The 17,836-nt window shown below is 38.7% G+C and overlaps 1 protein-coding gene across 3 annotated transcripts in view; it reads left to right on the top strand.

The window, feature by feature from the left end:
- Positions 1-17,836, top strand: part of STN1 (STN1 subunit of CST complex) — a 43,920-nt gene that overhangs the window by 9,928 nt on the left and 16,156 nt on the right. For all 3 annotated transcript variants that reach the window (XM_088060021.1, XM_088060020.1, XM_088060022.1), the window contains exons 2-6: positions 5,426-5,562; positions 10,132-10,227; positions 14,284-14,355; positions 16,120-16,281; positions 17,552-17,663. In XM_088060021.1, the coding sequence (XP_087916147.1) occupies positions 5,433-5,562; positions 10,132-10,227; positions 14,284-14,355; positions 16,120-16,281; positions 17,552-17,663 (572 nt within the window). In that variant the 5' untranslated portion in view covers positions 5,426-5,432. The remainder of the gene's footprint in view (positions 1-5,425; positions 5,563-10,131; positions 10,228-14,283; positions 14,356-16,119; positions 16,282-17,551; positions 17,664-17,836) is intronic.

Genomic DNA, 17,836 nt, shown 5'->3' with positions numbered 1-17,836 from the left:
ATTAACTCCACTGGAAGACTGTTACACAACAGACATGTCAGTTTATTGATAAAACAAGGCTTTTTTGCCTCTACCTACATCCTGCCTTATGGGCATTGTGGGCAATGCCTTTCTGGTTATTGATAGATTTCCCACTGGCTAAAGGTTGCAGCGATGGGCCTCTTGTCTTGTTCTTCATTCACCAGCAAAGTGTATTGTAATAGAAATGAATGTAATTAAAAGACATATGATGTTTAAAATTTCAAGGAGTATCTTTAAAAAAAAAAAACCTATAATTCTTTCTTTTGGGAAATTATCTGAACAGCTTAGACAAATGTTAAACCCTTGTACAGGTAACATTTCACAAAGTGCTAAACTTCTGAAAGTTCAGAGGAGTTCTAGATTTCTTAATTTTGTTTTCAAAGTATGTCTTTAAATTGTAATTGTAGTTACATATAAGAACTATAGGACATGCAGCATGTAGCATCAAAACTGACAGGATTTAACATGACAGAAGCAGAAGGTGGTTTATTATGAAAGCCTGAGAGTGCTTGCCCCGTCTTGATTTATAATAGAATAACCAGGTAGGAGGTGACCTTACCTTACCAAACAGACCTTACCTTACTATTTGATAGTTTTCCAACAGCTGTTTTCCAGGAGCCTTTTTTTGGTCTTTCAGTAATGTGTTTTGGTCTCAGTGATGATGTTTATCTTGTTACTGGTGGGAAACTTTCTTTTAATTATGTGTTTTTTAAAAACCTATGGGTGAGTTTCATGTGTTTCTTTGTTCCATGTTAACTGTAACCAAAAGCTTTACTTCCCAGTTTAGTAAGATTTATTTGTATGATAATACAATGGGTTTATTTGGTTTTAATTCAAAATGTTATATGCGGCTGTAGGTAATTTAAAAACATTTCCTGAAAAATGGTGGGTTTGACTGTACCATGCTGGAATTGCCTCTCCTGATCATGAAGAGCTGAATAATAGTCATTTGTTACATAGTATGTTGACTCAGACACAGATGATTTCAGTTCAAATGACAGAGGGTATTACAAAACCCAGCTGTTGACTCTGCTCCTCTTTCCACAAGTTGTTTCGTCTGTGGCAGGAATGGCTGATCTGTGAAGCAGTTTTTGACAGCTGCAGTTTCTGGCCTAATTTATTCAAGTAAACCAGTGGTGGCTTTAAGTTGTTTTAATGCACTGAGTTGGCAACTCCAACTGTTTAGGAGCTGTTTCCAGTGTAAATTGTCAGTGCTACCATAGTAGTGGCAGCCTTAGGAGAAGAGTGAAAGCCTGGTAGGATGTTTAAGTTGCCAGTATGAGTGCATAAATTCTGTTCGTGATTCATAGCTAACTTGAGAAAGAGTTTTTGCAGCAGTGTGCTAGCACTTGCAGAACAATTGCAGACAGCTGCTGGCAAGACACATTTTCTTGGCTCAAAATGATTAATCTCAAGCTAAGGCAATTTTCTCCAAGAGCTCTGGTTGTTAATCAAATTTGGAGAAAAGACAACAAGAAACATTAAAACAGATACTCTTCTTTGAGGTTTCAATTGCACTGGGATTGATAGAAGACTGTTTACCTTTTTTGGAAAAGCTATGTGGTGGGCACAAGAATATGGGCCAAGAAATTTATTGGCTGGGGCTGATTCTACTGAATAAATCAATAGGGTGTTAAATAGGAAGCTGTTGAGATAAGGCTACCAGGTAGGCTGCTTAGGAGGGCAGAAAGAAAATGGGTTGGGTGGGGTCATGGTTGGGAAGGGTGCCAATTTTCATTGCTTTCCCTTCTAGGATAATACCTCACTGAGCTCACAAGATCCCTCTGGGTATATGGACTTGGTAGTCAAGCAGAGTCAGGAAAGCTAACATAGATAGCAGGGGCTGGAAGAGACAGCCCTATTTTAATATGTTAGAATAATCTCAAATTTTGGCTTCTTGTTTATTTGTATCTAGATACCTACTATGTAAACTTTACATTTTTGCCCTTCAAACAGAGTTATTTTCCCAAGAAGAACTTAATTGTTTTTTTAGTTGTGATTATGCCTTCATAGCCTTTTTCTGGAGTTAAAAATAGAATTCTGATATCTTCTATCTAATGAATTTGTAGACTAGATGCTTCTGTTGCCTTTTTTCTCCTGTAACAGGATAGAATTCCTTGCACTACAACAACCCTGCTGCAGTGAAGTCATTACACTGCACTTAAAATGCAGAAATGAATGACCTTTTGCTAGGACTCTGTGTTGTTTATATTGCTAAGCCTGATCACCATCTCCCAGCAAAAGCCAGTTTGATCCTTAAACATTTGTACTGTATATTAGTATCTGTTCAGAATTGTCTATTGTTTGCTGTCTGGTTCTCATTGATTATAACATTGTGCATCTCCACAATGTCCCTATTTGCCCCTTGGATCTTCATTGTACAGAGCAGCTCTTATCTTCCTTGCTGATAGCATATCACCAATGGTACCAGTTAAGAGCTGAAAACACTTGTAACATAATGGAAAGTTCTACTTTTGCCAGGATGACTCATTTATTAACACCAGGATAGAGAGGCTTCCTGTGCCAACTTAAGAAAAAGTTACGGGAAGATACTATTATATATCAAAAGATAAATGATTGGAAGAGTTTTGTCAGCCTTATAGGAATTATGTTTTTTAATACTCTCAGTCTGCCTGAAACAAGCTTGGAAACTCAGTGAATAGATCCTTTGGAAACAGTTTACATCTTGCTTTGCTTTAGGAGCAGACAGACAACTGTTGAGAAGAATGGTCTGGTACTAGCAGTATTGGAGCCAAGCAGTACATGCAGGAGGCACTAAATATCTTTTTTTTCCAACTGCCCACAAGTTTTTGGCTTCAAATAGGCCACTGTTGAAATGTAGCTACCAAGCTGGCCACTTGGGAGGAAAGGAAGAAAATAGACTTGGTTTTGGGTGGTGTCAAGGATTAGGAGGGCTTTTGGGACCGCAAAGAGGCCAGGAAAGACTTTGGCTGCTGGGCAGAATGCCCTTGTGTACCTGTCAGACATTGCTGAAAATGAGTGGGTGGCTGGGGTACGGTTCCACTGTCCTACCCTAGTGTGAATGGAATGTCTGTAACTCAGGACTTCAGCAAATGCGTCCTGTGGACTCCAAGGAATCCTGTGATGCCCCCGTAGTACTGCGGGCATGATTTAGGTTTTGTCAAGGAATCTTTGCCAGATCTGTAAGATAAAGTGTTGTAGCAGGCTTGAACCAAGCAGAGTGGTCTCTACGTAAAGACTTATGATGGGTGTAAATATCTCCAGTGAAGAGCTGTAACAAGGCCTGGGAGTGAGAAGGAAGCTCCAGAATTGGAGATTTAATTCCAAATAGTTTCTGACATAGAAAGGGCTTTTGCTGCAGAAATCTCCCTTCAGAACAGGGAAACAGTAAAAAAATTCAGGGAGATGCTTCATTTAAGCTAAAAGTGTGGCTTGGATTTGATTTGTTAACATTTGGACATTTCAGACCTGACAAGTGGCTATAAAATGCCATAACACAGAAATTTTTAATGTCCAGTGGAACTGCTTCATTGATTTCCCCTCAGATGCACACATATGCAGGGGTGACTTCTGCTTTTTACCCCAAGGAGTGTCTGTTTACCCAAAATACAAAAGGTTAGACAGACTTGTCACCTGATTGTCTCTTTTTGGCTGGTTATCTCAGTCTGCTGTCTGTCTAGCAGGAAAAACAGGTGCTGAGCTGTGACAGGCTTTGTAACCATGTAACCATGCAGAGTAAATTGGGGGGCATGAAGCTGAAAGGAGTATAACTTTGTACTAGAGACTGCAATCAAAAAGAGATGAAGAGACTAATTTTGTTAAGAAAATGAGCACGTCAAATAAAATACAGGTTCAAAATATTTGTTCCCTTGAGAAACTTTATGGTCTAAATTTGACATAGACTGTAGCAAGTATCCAAAGAACTGCCATATGGAAGAATAGCAGCTTGTGTTAAGATCATACACTTAACAGCTTAATTTCTAAATTTCTATTGAGCAATGTCTCAATTCAGCAGCAGAAAAAGGGTGCTTCTTGGGGAGACTTGAGTAAGAAAGGAATGGTGGGACATTTTTTAGTAGATCTCAAAATTGCAGGTGCAAAAAGAAAGGTTGGGAAGAGCTGTCTGTAGTGGGGTATGAGATATGAATCCAGGTGTAAACAAAACTATTTCAGTTTGTTACTCAATGGTGAATTTACTGCTGGAACTGACTAAATCAGATATTTTCAATGTCTCACCAAAGAAATGACCAGTTCAAGGAAGGGTAAATAACACTGACTTTTTTTTTTTTTTTTTTAAAAAAAAAAAAAGTTGGACAGGAATTGAATTATCACTGCAGTTCTGTACACAGTATAGAGTAGGTGTTAGCAACACTCTAGTTTGTTGTGCTACACCCTTTTTATTTTCCCTTTCCTCAAATTAAAGTTTAAACATTAGAACCATGCAGAATCCAAGCTTTGCAGTTTCTCAGTGAGACAAGGTGGTGTTGTGATGTTCATGGTGTGTTGTCTCTACATCAGTAGCTACCAGTGCTTCTCCCAGACTGCAGAGATCCCTGGGAGCTGCTTCCTCTCAGGAGACTGGAGCTGCCAAATCTCAGCCCTGTGGTACACTATTCAAAATCAGTCCACTTAGCACCTTTGACTTAGAGCTGCAAGGGGCTGACACCCACTGGAAGGTGACCTGGAAAGCCTTACAGGAACAATGTCCATACAGGAGAAGCTGATAGAAAATATTTTCAGCTTCCAAATCTTTATGAGGATCTTCCTGAATCAAGTGCTGGGGTTTTTGATATCAACACTGTGATAAGCAGAGAATTGGATCTGTAATGGCAGAAGATGGCAGGCATTAAACTGAAATCTGAAAGGGTAAAAGGGGAAAGTAACAATTTCAAAGTTAGTGGAGACTACATGCTCAAAATAAGGAAGGGATGGCTGCTTTTGTTTTAAATAGTCATCCTCCCTTAATCCACAATAAAGCGCAGGATGAACTATGAGAAGAATATGTTAAGGGTGGGAAGGAGAATGATGAGGGAAATAATAATCATCTGTAGAGAAAGTATCCACTCAGGATCCCAAAATCCTGCTCTTTTAAAGAAATGTTGACTTCAGTTCTCTATGGATTTGGAGAGGAAAAATCTCTAAAATTCTATTTGATTTGAAGTTACTGGGGGAAATGCTGTTGCTGGATTCTCAGTACTTCAAACAAATCATGAGTATTGATACTTTGAATATTTCATGTGTTGACACATGAAATATTGATCGATAAATATAACATTAGATTAGATAAACTCCAGTGTCTCATCTTCAGCTCTGCTGTGTTATTGTGTGTAAACTCAAGGGCTGTTTTTTCATTTAGCTGGGGCATATGTGAACAGCTCTTCACCTGTGTAGGAATCAATTACAAGTCCTTCTGTGTTCACAGGTTTTGGATGCAGTCTGAGTCCAAGTATGAAGAAGAGATGCCTTCTCTGCACTGGGGGATAGATCCTGTATTTTCTGCATTTGCAAGACTCTATATTAAAGATATTATAGAAATGAGAGAATCTAAACAGGTGCCAGGTATGTATTTATATGTGCTGATTATGATACACAATGTTATAATTGATTTATGTTGTGCTTTTTATCAAGGGATTGAAGAATACTTCGCAAACATCAGTAAAGTAGTTTTCCATGTGCTTAAGCTAAGTAACATTAATATCTTTTTAGGTTGTATGTGAAATGTATATGAAAAATAAAATTTATTTGTTAAAATGGCTTTTCCTTCTCTTCAGAACTTCTTTTACATTAAGGTAATGTGTTTCCTCTCTGTGGTAATGCTTGTTATATTCTGATAAAGTTATTTCTTAAAAATTCTGGTTCTTTCTGGCCATATGTGTTGTTTTCTCCCCACTGTCTCTACATATTTTGGAAAATTTTGACTGTTGATGACATCACTGGATGTGATTTTGCTTTTTCCTATGGATATTAGTACATTAGAAAACAAATACAAATTTTGAAGTTTTGTCTCCTTAATTTTTTATTATGATAGATACATGATATTCTTCATACATCGGAACAGCCTTATTGTAAATTCTGGCCTCCATGCTGGACCTTACTCCTTGTCTGCTTTGCAGTCTGTGTCCTGCTGGTTTGCAGTGTCACCCACATGTGAGCTTTGGCTGAAGCAACATGGCTCTGACCTTGGATTTCTGTTTTCACTACACAGACTTTAAATATACTGCAGTGTGTCTTCTGCTGTGGAAGGGTTCATTAGTCCCAACTAATGAACCCAAGTTGACACAGTGCAAGATTATCAGGGAGGAACCCAAAGAACTTAGAATTAATGAGGAAAAGCAATAAGCCCTAAGTACAGTTTATGTCTTTGGTTTGGTTTTGATGTTTTGTTTGTGGTTTTTATTTTTTTCTGTCCATGGAGACTAAGTACCCCTGTTTGGCTCCTTGATATGCTTTGCTTGTAGGTTTTGTTATTCTTCTTCAATTTTCTTTAACAGCAAGGATAACAGCAGTGCTATTTTTGGAGAAATGAAGGACTGGCAGGTTTTTTTTCTCTTCTTGCAACTATTTTTACGTACATAAGGACTTCACAAACCACAAATTATCTATCTATCTACCTATCTATCTGTCTGTCTATCTATCTATCTATCTATCTATCTATCTATCTATCTATCTTTGTTATTTAACATGGCAGGCGAGTTTTGTCTTAAATCCATTACAGTAATTAGGCTGCAGACTTGTTGATATTTGTCCTACAGTAAGTTTTATTTAGAGGCCTTTTTGAACTGTCTTAAAATGTCTTCTAGTAGTACTGCTGTAGGAAATGCATCTGGTAAAAACTGTTCTTCATCAGTTAGAGATATTTTAATTGTTTTCAAACAAAATACAACACAATTCAATGCCAGCAGAATTGGATTGTAGTTTAGACTTGAACATCAGTACATACACGTGTGAAAATGTATTGAGAATAATTAACCTTATGAACACCAACAAACATTTCATGGTAGCAGGAAAAGTCGTAGAAAGTAAAGTCCTGCTCTCTTTTTTACCTTCAAATTACCTGAATTTCCCTTCTTACTTCTCTTTCTGTTCTTTTACTTAACTGAGTTGACTTCTGCTTCAGGAACTTTTTCAGTTTTGTTATTACCCTTTTTTTCTAAGATGATCCTAAGGAGGTTCTGTCATATCAAGATATCAGCCTTTACAGTTGGTACATTTGATCTTTCTCCACTTCCTGTGCATCTGGCACTCTGCACGTTTAAGCTTGCTTGCAATCCTGTATCATTTTCTAAACCAACTTCAAATAAAATTATTTTTTCTAGAACCAACATCTTGAATTTTGTTTATTCTCCTGGTGCTGTATATATACCAAACCAGACATTTTTCAGTGTGTCTTAATTGTTGGCAACAAATGATAGCAAAACAAAAACACTAAAATTAATACCTTTTGGGGAAGGAAGAACGTAGGTGTTTGTTGTCAATGCTTCCTGCATTTAATGGGCTTTTAAAGACCAGCTGAAGCTAAGTATATGGTTGGCTATAAATCAGTCATTAAGTAATGGTAATTAAGAATGAATGAGTGCAAAACAAAAAGTTGTAACTAGGAAAAATGGAAAGAAAAACAGACTGAATGTCAGGAAAAAGATCCCTAGAATGACATCTGTTAGACCATGGCACAGCCTTCCCAGGAAAAAGGTGGGATGCCCTTCACTGGGATTGTTTATATCCTGACTGTACAGATATTTTATTGCCAGGAATTTACTGTACAAAATGGTCTTGTATTGGCCCTGAGGACACGGACTGAATGACCTAATGAGTTTTTTCTTTCCACTTTTAAGCATTAAGATTTGGTGCCACAGTGACTAATCCCTTAAAACGACACAGAGGGAAGCAGTAAACCTGGCCAATTACTCTGCTGCTATAAATGGTGACAAGAAGGCTGGAAAAGCTCCCAGATAAAAACAGTAATTGTGGTGTTTTAGCAGCCTCGCAATGAGAGTGGGTGTCAAACTCCATTGTAACACATAATCACATCATAGAAATGAGTTTTCTCAGAGTTATCATGCACCACTGCTTTGTGACAGTTTATCAACAAGCAAGGGAAACTACAAATAGCATAAATGGAGGTAATAATCATTAAAGGAATGGCAAACAGCACAGTTATGCTAGTACAGACATGATCAGAACTTGCCCTAGAGAGCCCTGTATCTATAGCCCCCTCTAGCACTGCTGTGACTGTTGTGGTAATGGCATTCTGCTCTGTCTGTTGATTACTGGGTTATTAGGAACCTCATTGAATGTGTTTGTCCACAGCTTCAAATATTTAGTATATATTTATTGCTACCAATATGGACTTAATTTGAAGAAATAAACTGGCAGGAGGAGTAAGTTACACCTTGAAGTCATCAAGTCTAGCAACTTCTAATAGGTTAAATATAATTTCATTCTTCAAATTTATTTGGGTAGTTTCTCTGACAGTAAGGGTGGAGTTCTACATGAATTTATGGGTATGGAGAAAACCAGTTTTATTTGGTATCTGTCATCTGCCAAAACTCAGCTTACTAGCTGGGAAACAAACATAATAACATGTTGCTTGTTTGCATAATCAGGAGCTTGGAGTCTCTGCTCCACAGACTTACACTGAAACTAGCCCAGACCATTTACAGAGATGTTGTATGATTTGGTGAATGGCTACATACACTGGGAGCATCTCCACTGGGGGTTTCTCTAGCAGTGTTTATTTGTGCTCTGGCAAATGAAATGTGAGACAAGTGGACAGACCTGCTAATCATTCTTTATGCCTGACCTGACCAGTGACTGCATAATTAGTATAGACAGATCTGAGATGATAACCATAGATGCATCCTCAAAACATTGCCATGGATTTTTATGAGCAAAATTTCTGCTTATGAGCTGCTTGGCTGATCACCTCTGATCTCTTCTGAAACTTTTGTGTTTTCTCTCTGTCTTTCATGAAGTTAATTCCAGGCTCATTTAAGGCTGCTTGCTATGTAGGACAAGTTATTTTTGGATTTTGGATTTAGGGTTTTTTTAATACAGAATACTTTTCTGACTCCCTTGCTGCTGTGTTTCCCTTTGTAAGAATAACACTTGCCACGGTGTATGGAGCCAAATGTTCCTTTCTGAGTCCCTCGAGTTATCTAGTTTTCAGAAGACAGTTATTGAACATCCCAGATGGCTTATTTCAGTAAAGCAGCAGTATTTGAAAACTGAAGACAACACATTCACTGAAAACTAGCCAGCCCAGGGTATATTTGGAGCTTATTGCCCTATTTTCCTCCTGCTGCTGAACTGTGAAGCCTCAGTGTATGATGTTTACATTAGTGTTTGTTAACAACATTTGTCACTCTCTTGAAAGGGATTACAAAGTGAGGCAACCTCAGTGCTGTCAGAGTCCACTGGGCTGTGATTTCTCACTGTTTACTGGACATGTTTCTAAGTGTTATTTAAGTTATCTTTATAGATGCACAAAAATAGCTTTGAAGGGATGTTTTTAGAACGCATGTTTTCAGAAACTGAAGTTCAGGATGCAGTCCACAATGACTGCAGTAGTGTACTCTGCAGTCTGAGAGAGCTGTTGATCTCCCCCTGCCCCCACGGCTCCTGTTCTTCTAGAAATGAAAGACAGAATTATGTTAGTTTTCCTTTTGGAGGCTCTGCCTTAATCAGGAACAGCTGCATTGTGAGAAGCTCAAACTGCTTCCTTTGTGTTCTATTATTTATTCTGAAGGCTTATGAAGATATAAAAACCAAACCAAACAACAAAGCAAAACAAAAAGCCAAATGAAACAACAAAATAAACAAACAAAAACCACCTTAATGCTTGCAACAAACAGGGTTTTTTTTCAGATCCAAATGTGCTAGAAAACAAGAGGTTAATAAGATTCTGACACTCTACAAAAGCAAGCTTTTGCTATCCTAAGTAAAGCTGATACTTTTTCCTTTTAGTGTTCCTACTCTTCAGTGATACAGGGAATTTTTCCTGTGTGGGCACTGTATAATTTAAGATATATTAAAGATGTAAGAAAGTATGTTTTTTTACTGAGAAATGTGACTATGTAGGGTAGGGTGTTGAAAGAATTGTTACACTAATCAAGCATGTTTTGTGTCTAGGTATATTCTTTTATAATGGCCATCCGATAAGACAGGTGGATGTTGTTGGGATAGTGGTTCAAACGAAGGAGCGAGACGCCTTTTATAATTGTGGAGGTAAGGAAAATGTCTTTCTTTCTTCCTTCTTGCACTCACCAGACTTTAATCTTAGTTACTGTTGGAACTGAAAGGTTTCCTTATTTGCTCATTGTGTATTCTTGAAACAAATGTGCTCTTATCCTAATCTGTATATCTACAGCTGAGATTACTTGGCAAACGTAGGGAAACTACTGTTTATCTCCAAAAATAGAGAATTAAATAGTTAACACAGAGTAATTGATTCATGTGGGGTTATATAGCAAATCTTCATTTTGGTGCTTTGTCACTGGACTCTGCCACCTTCCTCTCCTATTTCCAGTCTCTTTGGTCCGATGCAAATAAATTTAACAGTGCCACAAATGGGAAATCACTTCTTCCATATTGGAACCTTAGAAATCTCTTCTGACTTTTTGTATGTCTTGTCATATCTTGGAGCCAACTTCTAACAGCAATCAGGAGCTTGTTTATGTTTAGATGCACAAGAGTCTTAACAAAAGAACTCAAGCATCATAGTACCAGTCCTTGCCGACACCAGCTGGGAGTTGTCTCCTCTGTATTGCTTTTCTCAGTATTCAGTTTTATTAACATGGAAACATCTGATTGTCATTTTGTTCAGCTGTCTTTTACATCTGGAGAAAAAGCAGAGTGGAGCAGTGGTGATGTGGCAAGTTTGAAAAGGTAGGGGGAGGTCACTCAGTAGGAAGGGGGAGCCAAATGCACAGATCCTATTGAAGCTCTTATGGCCAGTGTCTTCCTCTGCCATGGATTTTCCCGTGGTAGAGGTGAGTCACAGAGTGCCTCTCCTTCCCAATTCCCTTGCTTGTAAAAGTGCAGTTCCCTGACCCTCAGGAGTACTGTGAAGATACAGCTGATGAATTTCCCAGCATCAAACTGCTGCAGAATGGCATTGACTGCAAATGCATTTATCACTTCATGAGAACAGAGGAAGATGGAATCAAAATGGCCAAGACAAAACCAATTCTACAGTTAAGGGTTTTCCATGCTGCTCTCAACATCAGTTTAACAACTAAATCTGTTGAAAATGTTTGACTGGGACAGAAAGTGGAGGAATATAAATAAAAAGAAACTGCAGAGTAGTGGAATTAAGGCTTTAGATCAGCCGACCTTCAAGTGCAGCTCACATTAAGCCTGGCTTCCTGCTGTCCTTTCACGTCCAACTCCAGCCTTTGTTCCAGCAGTTCCTGGTTTGAGTTTTCAGGCTACCTGCCAGGTTGCCTCTCCCCAGCCTGCCCTCCCTTTCAGGCAGGCCGACTCCACCAGTGCAAAATTGTAACTTCTTAGACAGTTTCCTGCTTGTAACTTCTTGCATCTCTCAGTTCAACAGACTCTGGTGAGTCACAGGGGTTGCATCAGTTGGAGTGCGACACTGCTCAGGACTTGCTCACTTTCCATCTGCTTGAAAGCGACTTACAAAGCAATTCCCTCCATGTACTTTCCCTCTGATAGGGAACTGAAATGTCTTTTTGTCCCTACCATGATCCTCCCGCCTCATTTCCTATCTGTCTGCTTCAGAATACACATCACTCACTTTAAAAAATCTTAGGTCCTCTGCTAAAAACTCTACAACCAGAACTAATGATGAAATTATAATTGTAAAAAAGAGATAATTTACTCTTTCCTGACTTAAAAAATAAAAATACATGCTGTGTAATCTGATTTTGACACTTCGATTGTTTCTTGCTATTATTATGATAAGTTAGGAGAAAGATATCTAATTAAAACATAGCTTTGATCAAGCTCATATTTTACCTAATGCACCTTTCTGACATTTTTTTCCCTTTCCATCTTAACAAAACCAAACATCACATGTGGTTTTCCTTGTACTCCAAAACTGACTTGAAAGACTGAAAGGCAGTTGACTTAAAATCAACTCAAATGAAAAATAAAACCACCAGCATCTCAGTAGGTTCATGCAAGCCTGACAAGAACCATACCCTTTTTGTCATAAAGAAATAAAAATTTATACAATTATCTCATTTAACAGGTAGCTTTGAACTACCCCTCAAATAATTAAGCAAGACTCAAAGAAACCAAAGCCAAACAAACAAAAACCAGGAAAATAAACCCCAACAAACAAAAAGTAAACCCACCAAAAACCCAAATAAACAAAAGTTAAAACCCAAAGAGATGAGGAAGGGCGGCACAGGGAGTACAGGAAGTTTTCAAAAGCTTGTAGACCCCTTGAGTGCATTTAAAATAGATTAACATTCTCTTGTCTAATTAGAATACAATTGCAAGAGTTCTCATTCATGTGTGCTTCAGGAGTTACTTGTCTTTTTGCTCAAAGCTTTCATCTGTGAAATTGCAAAGCTTTGTTTCAGAACCTTGCTCTGCTACCAGCTTCCTTGCATGATCAAGTACAGGTCAGTCTCTCCAGGACTCTGTTTTCAGCTGTTACATTGAGGAGGAGGAGTCTGGCCTCTTAATCCTTCAGTCTTACTTGGTTTGTTTCCAAGCCCTTCTTAGGAAGCCTGTCTGTCTCAGCTGGTGCAAGCTGGAACATCTAGAAACTGTGGGAATGCAAGAGTGAAATGTTATCTGCCCTGCTTCTTGTTGCCATTGCTGGCTTGCATGGATGGCTTGGCATTGCTTATGAGGGTTCTGATTCCTACTAAAATAGTTGCTGTCTGTCTGTATCAAGGAGAGGAAATCCTACCACCAGATTGTTACCTGTGCTCTGGTACAAAATTAAAGCTGCTGAAATAGTTGCAGACACAGCAGCTCAAAACAGAGGTAGCAGAGAGGAGCATACTTTTGTGATGCAGTTTGGAATTGCCTGCATCTTATAAGTGCTGTAAGTTTGCTAATAAGAATGTGCAGCTAAACTGCTTGGAAACAGGAAGGCAAGACAATGATTTGAAATTAGACCCCCCCCAAACAGGGAGATTGTTTTAAAACACGTGAGACAATGCAAAGGCATTTTGCTTTGATGCTATGGTTCCCAGAGGAAATGACTGCAGGTACCAGTCAGCACCTTTGTGGAAAACATTGCTGTTACTTTTTTGGTCATGGACCTGGTTTAAGGAGCAGAAGAAAATTGCAGGTTTCCTTTTGTGAGGAGCGGAATCTCAGTCTTGGAGATGTTACATTCAAGAAGCAAGGTGCGTTAGCTGGATGATCCTTGACAGACACTTAGTGCCTTCTATTTAGAGTGTTTGTTGTACAGACCATCTATGTACAGTCCCTTATCAATAGAAAATTGATTCTTCTGACAGACTTTAGTTTCCTTTGAGTTTTATCTTTTCCTGCTCTCATTGACAATGCAGTGCCTGGAGCAGAAATTGTAAAATTTATTTTCATTGGACACTGGCAAAACAGGAAAAACAGCTCCGTGCTCAGGAGAAGGTGTTGAGCCTTTTCAGCAGCGGAAGTGGCGTGCATGCCACCAGCACCTACACTTTAAGTTGGGAATTCCTGGCTTAGAGCAGAACCACAAGCATGTACTGTCTTCTGTCCTTCCTGCCTAGAGGAGCTGCCTTTCTGCTCCCTGGACATCACCTAATATTGGAAAGACCTGTAGACTTTGAGCATGATATTGGCATGGAAACCAATGCAGCTGCAGGTAGCTGCACTCCTGGTTTATTCACATGGTTGATTCCCCAAATGTTGGAGTGCTGTTTTCTCACTGTAATAGTATAGTAACGCTTCTGTGGTTTGTGCCTAGTTCCTATTTTAATTTGTCTGACTTCAGCCTTCAACACTGATTCTTCTCTTGATCTTGTCAGTGAGATTGAAACCCCTTAGTATCCAATATATGTACTGAAGCCTCATAATTTAAATTAGTGTATGATCTTTCTTTGATAATATACCTGTTACTTTGCTGATTATGCACGTAGGCACATCTGGTGCTGAGCTACTGCCATGTCTGAAACAACTGTGGAAATTATTTCAGATATGTTAGTAGAGTTTGGACACCCACTTTACCTTCCAAACCAGTTGGAATGAGATATCCTCTTCAGTTATCTCCCTACATATTTATGTATCTTCACTTCTGGGAACATGACTGCCTGCTTTCCTAGTCAGTAATTCTTGCAATTTTTTTTTTTTTTCCAGTGGATGATAGTACTGGAGTTATAAATTGTGTCTGCTGGAAAAATCCCATGGTAGCAGAAACACCTTTATCAGGTAATTTATCAAATGAGCAAGTCCTCTTTTGACTGTATGTTTTTACTTACATCTGTCTTAAATAATTTAGTAAGTGATCAAACTTGCAGAATAGCAAATTCAACTGTTCCATTTTTTTATTATTTTTTATTTTTAATTTTAAACTACCACATCATACTGCCTTGGGGCATTTTGGGAATTTTCATTTTTGTGTTGTTTTCAAGGGTGATGCCAATAAAACTATTACATTATGTCCTGTCCCTGCCTTTTCCTTATTTGAGTAATATGATATTTTAGTTCTGTGCTGACATTGTTCAGAGAATTTGCCTAAGGTTATTTCTGTGACTTCATCTAGTAAGGAACTAGGCTGGAAATGTGCCAGAGCTTCTGTTTCCAAAGTTAGTCCATTGACCTACCCTTGTGATTATGGTTTCAGGATTTATCCTTGCTTTGTTTGTATTCATATACTCCTGCTCATACAGACACTGTCAGCAATGAACTTGAAAGTAGCTTCAAACACAGTGGGAGGATGCCAGCAGTCTTTTACAATTTGGGCAAGTCCTACGTGTGCAGTAATTGTGCATTTGAAATGAATGTATTATTGTACTCACTAAGAGAACAACTCACTAGTGTCTGGCTGTCTCTTTGCTTTTTCTCCCACTGTTTCTTGCTGATAAAAGTGCAGAATTCTTTCTACTTTGGATCTTCTTGGCCCATGTAGTGGATTGACAACCCTAATATGGAGCTGATCAAATGCTACTGAAATAAATCTTACTGGTGTCAACTGCAGTGTTAGGGATACATATTAATAGAATGGAGAAAGGAAAGCTTGATGTAAAAGTTAAAAACTCTGATGTCTGTGGAACAAGCCCATTTATACAGACAGATAATTCATCCTTGTATTTAAGAATCATATGACAGGTGGTACAAATGGTCCTAACCGGAATGTGGATGACAGCTCTCACTTTGGAGTGGTGATGATCTGGCACAGCTCTCAGAAAAGGAGACATGCAATCAAGTCAGTTTTGAGGAACTTAAATGAGGAACTTAGATGCATTAAAAGGAATTGCATGAAATACTGCTTGAAATAGAATAAGGGCCAAGAATGCTTTTCAGACTTGTATTCTGATTTTACACATACAGCAGTAGTGCTTGGATGGACACTATGCTAAGAATGGCAATTCGTTCATTTGTACCTGCTAAAGAAAGCTCTTAGGGGGCACAGGAAACTTTCTTCCAGCCTTTTGTAATTGTGATCAGGGATACTTGGAACATTAATCAGGTTTTAAGTTATGAAGGATTTAATGTCCTACAAAGTTGTGTTATGTAAACATGAAGTTCTGTCAAGTTGCATTCACCTCAGTGTAGACATCAAATTGCATCACATGAATGCTTTGGCCCCACCTCAGATGACTCATTCTTTTATATAAAAAGTTCAGCTGACTTTTCTTTTCCCTTCTCATCCATCTTAGCATGACAAAACCAAAAAATTACAAAAAACAATTTCAAATTTATGTTTCAATTTTGCAACTCATCTATGATGTTTTCAGTGGTTAATCAGTATTTTCTCCCTTTTATATTTTCCCCAGGTGAACAATTTAAATAAATATAATACAGTAAACCAACTTTATCACCCAGAAGTTTTGCTACCCAGGTAGCACATGGTTCCTGGAGCCTTACCCTTTTTTAGTAATATGACTCATGTGGTGCTTAGGTGGATGAATGCAAAAGGACAATTAATGCACTGACTTTAGTGCCTGATTCCCTTTCCCTCACTTCTTGCAGGTCAGCCAAGCACAGCGAGCAGTCTCAATGTGTTTGAACAGATGAAGAAACTCCAAGAAACAGTAAGCCAGAAAACCAAGCTGGCAATTGGAGATGTCGTCAGGGTCAGAGGTCACATCCGAACCTATAGGCAGCAAAGAGAAATTCAGGCTTCATGTTTTTGTGAGTGTTATGAATTTGTGATATATGTAACTAAGATGTCTGAATCTGTGAAAATGTCTGAGCTGTATGTAATTAGTTTAATAGTTCCACTTTATTTTCTGGCATCTCATTTTTCTAAGCATTTTCATCTGTATATCTTTATTTCAACTGTGACAGCATAAGGTTAGAAGACACACTGTGTAATGTGTGAGATTAGATCTCCTGTAAACGAGGCTTTCCTGGAAAAACTGTAAAAGCTGATTAGCATGCATACAAGAATACTGTGCAGATCCTGTGGCTGGGTGTCTGCAAGAATGATTTGCACTTCAGATTTCTCTGTGTTGAAGTAGAGCAGGCAAAGCCTGTGGGAAAGGAGCTGGTGGACCTTCTGTGTCCCACTTCACCAAGGGCACTGAGGGCTTTAAAGAAGTGGCTGCTGTTTGGCACAGCCTGTACAATCCATTCCATGGGCAGGCAGCAGCATATGGGCAGTGTCCCACTGAAGCCTGGCCTCTCCTAAGCTCCCTGGCTCTGCAGGATGAGGGAGAAGTATTCCTCAGGCACAGATCTGCATGCAGGTGCTGCTTCTGTGTCTGACAGCTCTTTGAGCAGCCGGGCTCTGCAGCCCACGGCTTGTGCTCTGGGAACTTCCAGTTGCATAACTTCTTCTCAGTTCCGTGTCTGTGCTGTTGTGTAAGAGTTGGTTTTCTCCAGTGAGATCTTTCAGAGATAACAATGAAATTATTTCTTTAGTGAAGCAAAGCCTGTCTTTTGAAAACCCTGGGTAAGTCAGATAAAAAGTCTAGATTTTTCAGCTCTAGCTTAAATTTGCAAGGGAGTTCAGCCCTCCTTCCCAGACAGAAGATTTATGAGTATATACAACCCATTCATGGGTTGGTAATAATACCAAAGAGAGCCATGCAATTCAAATAGCCTCTAAATTGCTTTCACTTTGGCCCAAATAAAGCTCCTTACTATGTGCTAACTTCATTTAATGGATAAAGATTGCTGAAAGGTAAATTAGAGATCATAAATTCTGGTTAAATAAGTTGTTAGACAAAAGCATAATCTGTAATGCACCACAACAGGCCATTTTACCTCCTTGTAAACTGTAAAAGAAGGATTGGCCTTTGTGGTGATTGTTTTGATTTTTTTATATGAAAACCACAGTGAACAAATTTTGCCAATTTAATACTGGCTGTGAAGCTCTGCTGTGCTGCCTCAGGTTTTCTTGCTAAAAAAATTGTATGGTAGTCCTGGCTGGGTCTACATGTTCTCATTGCCTCTCCAGATAAAGTGGATGATCCCGTGTGTGATGTCCAGATTTCAAGAATGCTGGAGCTCCCCTCTCTCTATAGAGAAGTTTACGATAAACCTTTCAAGGGCCCTGAGGAAACACTGAGGTAAATGCAGTATCCAGAACAGCTCCTGGGGCAAAGTATGGGATATTATGATTGTTTACTTGTTGTAATAACTCTGGAAAAAAAACAAACAGGGTCTGACTATGATTTAGACTGCATCAATGTATAGTAGCAGTCTGCTTTTCTGCCAAATAATTGGTGATCCATACAGATGA

The sequence above is a fragment of the Pseudopodoces humilis genome, chromosome 9 (genome assembly GCF_049639895.1).
Source record: "Pseudopodoces humilis isolate 2021_Gansu_Grassland_sample_001 chromosome 9, ASM4963989v1, whole genome shotgun sequence".
Taxonomy (NCBI): Eukaryota; Metazoa; Chordata; class Aves; order Passeriformes; family Paridae; genus Pseudopodoces; species Pseudopodoces humilis.
This window is presented reverse-complemented; position numbering and strand designations above follow the sequence as displayed.